Source organism: Lepidothrix coronata, unplaced genomic scaffold (genome assembly GCF_001604755.1).
Source record: "Lepidothrix coronata isolate B3197 unplaced genomic scaffold, Lepidothrix_coronata-1.0 Scaffold68, whole genome shotgun sequence".
Taxonomy (NCBI): Eukaryota; Metazoa; Chordata; class Aves; order Passeriformes; family Pipridae; genus Lepidothrix; species Lepidothrix coronata.
In genome coordinates, this window is record NW_016690248.1 from 2,260,177 (window position 1) to 2,270,853 (window position 10,677).

Here is a 10,677-nt window from a genome sequence, read left to right on the forward strand (position 1 = left end):
ACCTAAAAAATCCACTGCGCAGGCTCGAAGGGTTAATGACCTTTCCCAAATCTTCGCTCGCGAAGACTGGCCATTATTATATTTTTCTTGAGAAAAATCTTGATCTCATGAGGAAAATCTTGATCTCATGAGGAAAATCTTGATCTCATTCTTCTGCAGTTTATTATTGGCTGGACCTGTGGAGCTCATCTCCAGTTCATATTTACCTTTGCATGGCAATATTTTAAATTTCTTAAAACATAATAATTCCTCAGGGTTTAAGAAGAAAGCAAAGAGGAGCTGCTAATCAAGGGATCTGTCATGACTGCCAGTACATCTAAGAGAATTGCCTGGAGTGACTGTGAGTATTTCAACACTGTTTTTGCATAGATTCCATGTTTTCCCAGATAATTTCCAGTTTCCTTTGAAACTTTGTAGCATGCATGCTGCTAGCTGTGTACAAGCCATTCTGAAGCTGTGCTACTCTTCCCTGGGCTGTGTGTGGGGTGCTGTGTTTGCCTTTATGTGTTTTTGAAGAAGGAAGCTGGGAATGACTGTTCAAGTGACTACAAACAATGCCTGACTATATACAGAGCTCGAGGAGCTGCAAACCTTCACCTGCCTCTCTCTAGAGTTAACATCTGTTGCTGCTGCTTCTGTGTGGAGCAAAGGAGAAGGGCTGGTAAAATGCCAACCTCTACAAGCATGCCAGCCAGCATCCTGCTTGTAGGACTGATTACTGTGAAAGAGCTGGTGCCAGTCTACACTGTACAGAAGCTCTCTGTCACTGAAAGATGATTTCTGAAGATAGAGTCTCATTTCCTGTATGTAGTGTTAACTGAGGAGTTATCTAATGAACCTTTGTAACCAGGTCAGTTGTTATAATATTTGATCTTAGCAGAGAGTTCTGATCATATTCCATACTAGACTGAAGATTATTTTGTAGTCATTAAAGATAAAAGTATCCTTCTTTGTATTTTGGAGCAGTTTGATGCATGCAGTACATTTACAGGCAACTTACAGTATATGGGTAATGGAGAACTAGGATATACCAGATGATGCTGGGGAAAATGAATAGAAAATTTCAAAGTCCACAGAAAATACACTTAGATACAGCAAGGGTATTTAATCAACTAGAGGCAGCTTAACTCATGCAGAGTATTTTGGGAATGAACAGGAAATACCAAGGTCCTCCTAGAACCTCTGTGCTGAGGAACAGAGGCATTACTGTTGTCATTGCTTCCATTTCTCCCTCAGCCACTCTCTGCTCTGAGCTGTCTCTGCTGCCAGATGCAAGCGGAGCAAGCCCAGCCAGCTATACATCGGTGCTGAGATGTGTTCCATGGCCCATAGAATTTAAAATGAAAATGTACCTTCATTTCTATGATTTCCTGTGCATGCACATGATATGTCACAGCCCAGAGCAGATACTGCCAGAACCATCATTTATACTTGAGGAAAATTGTGTGAGGAGAGGGAGTTTCACCAGCCTTGCAATAAAGTCAGGATCTGCTGCAGGCATTGCTATTGCTTATGGTAGGACTTCAACGTATATTTGCTAGGAAATCGTGTTTATTGCATAATGCTACTAAATGTGCATGTAGTGATGGTCTGACAATCTTTCAATGCCTATTATGAGTTCTGATTCCCAAGGCTTAGGAGAGATGTCTTAGGAGCTGGAAGAATTTCCATTTGGCAAACCAGACTTAGATTTCAAGGCTTGAATTTCAGCACACAAGAGACATTTTCTTTAATAAATTGAAGATAAATGTGTATGAATGAAGAAAAAGATATAACAGCAAGTAGATATGTCGAACTGAGAGCAGCTTTCCAGATTAAGAACGTTGTTTATTATAAAAAAAGAAAACAAGAGATGAGCTATATATGTACAGAGGACCATGGAATATAGGTGAAGAAAGGAGATAATTAATTTCATTTGGTTTTGGAATTGTTTGGTTAAAGTATAAAAGTTGTGTTTCCCTCATTTATCTTTACAACAGATGTCTTCGATTCAAAGCACAGGCAAGATCTTGAAGATTCCCATGAGGCCCACAGGAAAGAATCAAAAGAGAAGGAAAGAAGACTGGCAGTCAGTCAGTGGAGCACAGATGTACAATCCCTTGTTTCATCTTCTGAATGGCTTCAACGTTATGGTCTCAAAAGAAACAAATTGTCCCTCTCTCAGATTTTGTCACAGATTGGATTCCAGCACAGGAAAGGTATAAGACAAATCAATAATAGGATAATAAACCCTAACTTTGAGTAGTCTGTAGGGTCACACTAATTTTGCACCCCAATGTACGCATTGCAGATTTTTACATTGTCTCTTATGATAATGGCAGAAAGGGAAGCTGTATCCATAGTTGCTGATGTTACCAGTTTAGAGAACTGAGAAACTCCATCTCTCTTTAATATGAGAAGGACTTAGGATCTGAGAAGGGCTTTCCTTACTCAACTCTACTGTCACTTTACCCAGGCTCCTGTTCACATCCTGTCGAATTTAGCTGTAGTGGGCAGTAGCTCAGGCTGCTGAAGCTGCTAGTATTTTTCCTGCAGATAGCATGTGATAAAATCTCTGTCTGTTTTCACATTGCAAATATAATGTATGTCGTGCCATAATCTGCAATCTACTATTGATGCTCAGGGTTAGCTAACCTGCTTGGGAATAGTATAGTATTTCCAGGTATTCAGCTTTAAGCAAACAGTTACATTTAATTAGAATTCAGTCTGCTTTTTGTGCAAAGTCAGGCTATAGAAAAATGTTCCTTTGCAGTTATCTGACAGCTGGAGGGGAAGAGTTTGCTAATAATTATTAACTGCTGCCATAATGGTGCTTTGCAGAGCATGGTAAGATATTACTTTCTTTGAACAGCTTGCTGCCTGAGAAGTAGGAATTGTAATGTATTGCAATTGTTCTAGGTTGCATAACTTAAGATTTTGGCTGGCCTGTGTCCATGGGGCATTCAAAGATCACCAGTGCAGTTCCTGAAATACTGTATGCTGCAGATGAAGAAGAAACTGTTAAGCAGGGTGAAAGTTGTCACAGTGTTAGGAGCAGAATGTACTGGCTTGGCAAGGCAGCATGCTGTACAGATAGCCACTTTATGACGTTAAATGTTCCCACCCCTAATGTTTTCCTATCAGTGGTGATCCTGTAGAAGATTTCTAGCTACTGAAAGAGCAGAACGCAACCTTTTCCTTAGATGCACTCAATTCTGCACCCATTTAGTTGTGTAAGAGAACAGCATTATCTGTACCAGATTTTGTATTTTGTTTGACAGACAAATATTTGCAAGTCCTGTTGTGAGGTTGCCTAAACCTCCATTTATTAAAGTCCCATGTAGCCTTTTGGCCTATAAATAATTAGATGTGGGGTTTTTCCCCACTTCTGACTAAACTATCAGGGAGCAACAAAAGCAGGGCTGCTCTATGAGGGCAGAGTGAGCCAGGAGCCAAAAAGGGACTGCAGCCCAGGCAGTGCCCTCACTGAACATGATGCAGTCCTGCAGCAGGGTGAGCTGATTAACCGTGTCTAGGGCCCAGCCAGGGAGTGCAGCCAGGAGCAACAGGAGATGGAGCTAGAGGTAAGACTAGAGCCAAGGCTATCACACAGGTCTCAGAGTATCCATTAAACAGAACTGCAGGCAAGGATATAATACAGGGCTGAGGGATCTACCCAGCAGAGAGGTCCACTAGCAGAACTTGAGACAGGTATACCTATGACATGGCTAGAGCAGAGACTGTGTGCCCAGGCCTGATGTACCCCGTGAAACTCTGTGTGATGCACCTAGAAACCTCAGCTCAGGCTGATGAGGGCAGTCAGGGCCTGTTGGGGGCCTCAAGGCCCCATCATAGATATAGAAAGAAAATAATTGTAAAACAAAAACAAAATTAGAATTTCTCTGAAGTTTCTTAATGTCAAGTGCTCGATACTGATGCATGTGCCTCATATAGATGATATACACATCAGCCTGAAAAATATCTGTTTGAAGTAGTCTTAAAGATTAGCATCTTGATCTCTTGTAAATTTTACTGTAGATTATGTGACCACCTTGGGGAAACCTGTGGCTTCTCGGTATGCAGATGGTCTGTTTCCTCAGTACAAGAGAGCACAAGATGGCAGCGTGTATAATGTAAGTGTGGCTGACTTGTGGTAACTTCCTTGTGCACTTAGAAGTTATTATCACTGTGGCAGAATGATGTGACTAAAATGCCTTCCTGCGTCATAAATACTTAAATTCTTTGTGAGAACTTTAACTTTTGATAATTTTTTCTTATTTTCTGTCAAACTGTTAGTGATAACTATCAGTGGTAGAAAAGCTAGCTATCTTTTTTCATTTCAAAGTGTTATGCTCTTGCCTTGCTGCAGCATTGCAGTAAATCTTTCCCAGACAAGATGCAGTTTCTAAGCAACATTTACCCTGTCTTGAAAGAGGGAACCCTTAAAAAGAAGGTGCTCAGAATGAGTTAAAAAAATAAAATCATAATCAATAAAACAAATCAGGATGCTGAAATAAGAAGACAAAATGCGCTGTCATTGCCAATGCAAAGCACTGCTTTGTTTAGTGCCAGCAGGTCACAAAAGGCTCAGCCTATTCTATAGAGACAGCTAACTGGATCTTTGCCCGGGCTTGTGTTCTAAGGAATGTCTTAGCAACAGCTGCTGGCGGCCCTATTGTTAAGAGGATGGATTCTGATTGAAGAGATGTGCCTGTGAGTGGGGAAGGGAGAGAGTTAATTTATAAAGGATTTTACAAAAGCAAATGGCTTGTCATTTTTTCTGATGACTAGAGTGACTTCTGAGGGACAAGGGTAAAGAACCATTTCAGGGAGCCTTTTTCCCTCATTTCTTTTCCCATATGAAATATCTACATGTCTTTTAATCTTAGGACAAGATGAGAGCAGCAGTGAAAACGTTTTTGCCACTATACAAGATTTGGTCAGATCTCATTTAGGATATTGTGTACAATATTGTGTACAGTTACCACAGGCTGAGATGAAGCAATTCAAACCAGAGCAGGTACTGGGAAGAGCTAGTAGGATGAACTGCAGTGAAGTGCTGATCTTATAAGAGGGCTTGGTTGATGCTGAAATGTAAGTCTGACATAGACTGATGAAGGGTCGTGTTATTGCCCCTTGAATGCTACAGAAAGGCAAATGACAGGGATAGAGAAAAGCTATGGTTTTCTATGCTAAAAGGCATGCTAGTCCAAAAATAAATGGGTGTGAATTGCCGTGAATAAAATTCATCTGGACAGTCATAAGTTTTCCAGCCCTCAGAGAAATGGAAATCTGGACTGGCTAAATACAAGTAAGAGAGTATTGCAAGAAAACGTCTTTATTTTAAAATGGAGTTTGGTCAGTGTAGTGCAATAAACTTCTTTGTATGAGTCTGACTGTCATAGGAGGAAACTGGATTTCTAAATGCTCCTTCCCAAGCCTACATTCCTTTGGCAGACTGCCTGAGACTCTGTATCTGGGAGGCACATTACAGGGCACTAGCTGATATTAAAGAACACAGAAAAATACAAATGAGAGGGAAAAGTGTGCAGACTGACACAGAAAATTACTTCTCCCTGAGAAATGTTCTTGTTTAAAAACATTTGTATAGTCAAGGTTTTGTACTTAGTCCCGGAAAGGTAGTTAGAGATAGAAGGCAATCAGTAAATTGGCTCACATGGGTCAGAGATTTTGGGGGAATATCTTTACTGGAATCTGTGGTGCATTTTTAAACCCACAGGTCATGGTAATGTGTATACATGTATTCATAGGGAGCATCTGCTGGTTTTAATTTTGATACTGAATCTAGACCTTTCTTATATTACTGAAATGGTATGGGAAGTTTTAGTTGTTGATTACAGTTATCTGAACAAAATTTGTCTAAGTACCTACCTGCAAATAGTTAATCTGTAATGCTGGCTGTTTTTAGTGAAATAATAGTACAAACAAGAAACATTTTGCATTTTCCTTTCAAATGCTAAAGACAAGGTGGAGATTGAAGGGCCCCAAAACCAAACCTTATGCTCCCTTGTATTGCTGTAAAAAAAATTTAAGAGCCAGTCAAAATTCTAGTCTAAGAAGGTACAAAGTTCCTCTGTCTTGTTTGTTCACCCATCTGCTCTGCAGCCCTTTCTACATCCTAGACTGTGTTCAGCTCATTCTAATTGCTCCAGTTTTGAGACAGACAAGTCAGACAACCCACTGGCACTGTCCCATGCTCATATAAAAAGATTATGAAAAGCAATTAAGAACAAAATGCAGTGCCTTTTCTTTATAGCTTAGATGTATTTGTCAAGTATTTGCTCTTGAAATAGTGGAAGGAAAATGGGTTGTTCCTTGGTTGGCATATCTGACACTTGCAAACCAGCTATTGCAGCTGTGCTGAGCTTGGGGCTGCATTTGTATTATTTGTTTTGATGTTCAATTTCCTTTTCTCCCTTATTTAAATGAAGCTGACAGCCAAAAAAGAACTGATTCTTCATTTTGTGGATTGTCTAATGGGAGCTATTGAGCTGTATAAGCAGCGAATGGAATGGTTAACCAGTGAGAGCCGGCAGATATTTGGAGTGATTCAAGAACGGTGCATTGTCATTGTTTTGGATTTTGGCACTGCAGCTCCAACTGAATTTGATCTATGTCGGGATGCACTTTCTATGGTACTTGTGGAACAGGTGATCCAAATTGCCAGATTCAACCTCATTCGGTAAGCAGAAAGAATCATAGAATCAGAGTGGTTTGGGTTGGAAGATGCTTTTGAAGGTCATCTGGTCCAACAGCCCTGCAATGAGCAGGGACATATTGCGCTGGATCACGTTGCTCAAAGCCCCATCCAGCCTGACTTTGAATGTTTCCAGGGATGAGGCATCTCCCACTTCTTTGGGCAACCCGTTCCCGTGTTTGAGTACCCTCATTGTAAAAAAATTCTTCCCTATATCTGGTCTGAATCTACTTTCTTTTAGTTTAAAACCATCACCCCTTCTCCTATTGCTACAAGCCCTACTAAAAAGTCTCTCCCAATTTTTCTTATAAGTCCCTTTAAGTGCTGAAAGGCCACAGTCAGGTTTGCCCAGAGCCCTCTCCAAGCTGAACAAAGAAGTCTGTGTTGGCCCATTGCTGGAGAATAGAAAGGAGTTGCATATTATATAGCTATGTACTTGTATAAGATGCTTTCTATACTGTAAGTTGTCATGATTCATGTCATTCATCTATAGATTTTCCACCGAGATCCTCCCCTAGTCACTTGAACTTGCTACTTCCATTTAAAAGAAGACCACTGTCATCATGAGGAACAGATAAAGAGGAACAGAACCCAAATACTGATATATGCAGTCTACAAATGTAGCACAGAAACTCAAAAAGATAGGTGGACTTTACAATAGCAGTAGTGCCCTTCAGGCATTGAAATATTCGAGAGTGAAAAAGTGAGGTCCTATCTGACCGTAGAGGCATTCTTGTATTTTTAGGCATTAAGGTTTCTGCCTTGCAGCTAAATTAACACTCCACCGAGTGCCATAGGCATAGTGTTTTGTATTTCTATAGCTTTCCATGGTCACAGAAATCAGTAGCAGAACTAGGAAACAATAGTAGATTTCCATAACAAAAGGCAAACGCTTGTTCCCTAAAAGGAGTAAATGAATTAGCCGTTAGTACAAATAGAGAATAAAAGCAGCTATTCAAATTTTACCTATCTCTGCTAAAATTCTCATATGCATAAAAGTTTGAACTTGTAAGATTGGGTTTGGATAGATTAGTGGAAAAAAATTATGCACAAATTAGTTCATATAATTTTAAAATTGGTTCCACAATGCTAACTTGAAACTGCACTGTGATTCTTAATGCTATTTTACCCAAGCGTTGTCTAACAGATTTGTACTGCTCTACTGCTCTATTTTAATTCTCTAGATTGTGATACAACTGAGATTTGAAAAAAAAGAATAGTAGAATCATAGAATGGTTTGGGTTGGAAGGGACATTAAAGATCATCTAGCTCCAACGCCCCTGCCGTGGGCAGGGACACCAACCAGACCAGGTTGCTTAAAGCCCAATCCAACTCGGCCTTGGACACTGCCAGCGTTGGGACATCCAGTTTCTTTGGGCCACCTGTGGCAGAAGTAGATATTTTCCAAAGTAGATAACTTCCAAAGCAGATAACTTCCATAGCTTTTGAGAAGAACAGAGAACTTTTTCTTCAAAAATCAACTGCAAAGCCAAGTCAAAATTAAGACATAATAATTAAGTTCATCGATTTGTTTGGTTTTGCAGGAGTGAGACAAAGGACAATGCAGCATATAAATTATTACTTTAAAAGAATCTTGGGATACATATTTGTCTTTTAGATTTGCAGGAAACTTTTCAAAACTGTGCTTAATGGAATGTCACAGATACTGGAACAAGTTGATTTTTTAGTTCCTTTTTATGTATAAGTGAACAGTCAAACATGCTCATTTGCTTTGTACTTCTTCCATTAAGTCTAAGCCCTTTAACAACTAAAATATCAAAAAGCTTAGCATCACAAATTTCATTTTTCATAGGTAGCTGAAGATCAACCTTACTAGAAAAAAAGTGTCAGTTAGTGTTCTGATGCAAAGGTTGTGCAGCAAGTTGTGGAACAAGACCTGTAGAAGACTCTTTTTTTTTTTCATGCACATATTTTAAAAACCTGATTGAGTTCTTATGTTACAGTGAGATATGAATCAGGAACTCTTTTTGACATACTTTAGGTCTCCTGACCCTACTTTGGAAACAGTTGTCTCAAAAAAATTATATATAACTACAGTATTTTTCTAATTATGTTATTTTCCCTCTGCTTCTTTTATTTCAAGTCTAGATTTAGTATCTGTGGTATATTGTAATTATTACTTAAGAATACAAAAGAATTGTAATAATAGCAGAGCTCTGCTCTCTTGTTCTGCCAGCATTATTCTCACTATTTCTGATTTATAGTTAATCTCATTTTCAGGGCTGCACAGGATCTTATGAAGTGGCAACATAAACCTACTCCTGTGTCTGACCATACTGTAAAGGCTGCTGTTATGTGGCTCTGGAAGCTGGACCATATGACAGCTGTCAGCCATACCAACTCTGCTGAAGCCCTGCTGGAAGCCATGGGTGATGAGGCGGTAAGCTTATACATCTTTTCAGAAGCCTCAAGTAAATCCAAGAATATACAATGCCAGACTGGCTGCTGTGATTTGCTTGATGAATGTTGCAAAGATAAATATTAATAACAGCATTTGGAAAGGGTTTTTTTCCCCACAAGTGTAGCTACATACTATGCTTACTGATGGCCTGTTTATGTAAATGTACTGTATTTTGAATGCAGAAACTTGTTTATTTTCTTTTCTAGAGTACCCAGAATAAATAATGTATTCAATCATTAAGGGAAAGAGAAAGTATCTTCCCTTCCACTTTCTTTGCTACATATATTTTTCAGGACTTCAAGCTCGTGAGAAAATTGTTAGTATGAACATTATTGAAGACAGAGAAACCATTTTTATTTTGTTATGTATCCAACATGCTAATGAAAAATTATATTTAAAATGCAAAGTAGTGATACAGAGATTTATGTAAGCATTAACTCATGGTAGGGATACACAAATCCTTTTTCACCAGCCAGGTTATTGCTAGAGTTTCTTCCATGACAGAGACAAAGCCATGCACAGTTATTCCTGCAATTAAATGCTGCTAATTTCGAAAAGTACCATATTATTTTAATCATTATAGCAGAGTCACAAGACATGAAACATATATGCTATCATTTGAGCTAGTCACTTAAAACTTGAGTTATTAAAGAGATATTTTATGACATTTACTTACAATGTACATTCTTTCAGTTCCCTAATACCTGAATTTAATAAAAAATTGTGCCTACTGTGTATGGAGTAGAATCATTGGTTTTAACTGCCACTAACATCCATCCCTGTGCACAGATCCAGTCCTACCTCCTTTGTAAATTTCTTTCTGGGATGTTGTTTGAAGGAGAAGGTAAATTTGGCTTGAGTTACCTTCTAGTTCCCTATGCTGCTGGATTGTTATCCAGATGAATCTTGGTTTCTGGAAACTGATATTAAAAAAGGAATTGTGTGAGGAACAAATTGTGCACCAGTGAGACTTTTTATGACTGCTTTTTAAAATGTCTCCTTCATAAATTTTATTAACATTTTCAATATGCAGTATAGTACTGATTTCCTGATGGGTAACTAAAAAGACCATATTTAGATTTCAGTATTGTTTGGATGAAAAAAAGTCTCGTTGGACCTGGTGGCTCTCTGTTTGAATAAACAGAAATTAAAATCTGTCCAATAGTAAGACATCTATTATTTTTGTCTGGATATAGGTGGGCTAAGGGGCAATCTGGGGGAGTCAGCTGTGGCAGGTGCTCAACATAAAAAAACCTTCAATTACTCCTAAATAAAGTGATTATCATTCATAATTGTCAGTTCACTTGGGTGCAAATGTCACTGTGCTGCAGCTGGTGGAGACCCCACTCAGTCCTAGGCAAAAGCTGTCTGCTTACTGAACTTGTCATAAATGACTCATTCCTCAGAAATGGCTTCATCAAAAGAAGTTGCTCCAAAAGAATATCTCTTTTTTTTTCCCTCTGGGGCCTCTGGTGGTCTAGTGGTTAGGGTGCAGGACTCTCACCACTGTGACCCGGGTTCGATTCCCAGCCCCCCGGGCAGATGGAGCTCGTCAGCC

The 10,677-nt window shown here is 39.2% G+C and overlaps 1 protein-coding gene across 13 annotated transcripts in view; it reads left to right on the plus strand.

Moving 5' to 3' along the window:
* The window catches only part of VWA3B (von Willebrand factor A domain containing 3B), a 72,770-nt gene that overhangs the window by 2,626 nt on the left and 59,467 nt on the right, over positions 1–10,677 (plus strand). For 9 of the 13 annotated variants that reach the window (XR_001875385.1, XM_017818488.1, XM_017818497.1 and 6 more), the window contains exons 2-6: positions 255–340; positions 1,980–2,198; positions 4,018–4,112; positions 6,432–6,682; positions 8,939–9,098. Coding sequence is in view for 12 of the 13 variants with exons in the window: in XM_017818488.1 (XP_017673977.1) it covers positions 301–340; positions 1,980–2,198; positions 4,018–4,112; positions 6,432–6,682; positions 8,939–9,098 (765 nt within the window). In the remaining variant the exon portion in view is untranslated. Of the gene's footprint in view, positions 1–254; positions 341–1,979; positions 2,199–3,381; positions 3,564–4,017; positions 4,113–6,431; positions 6,683–8,938; positions 9,099–10,677 lie in introns of those variants that run through there. The other 4 variants (XM_017818496.1, XM_017818498.1, XM_017818501.1 and 1 more) reach the window with 4 other exon arrangements.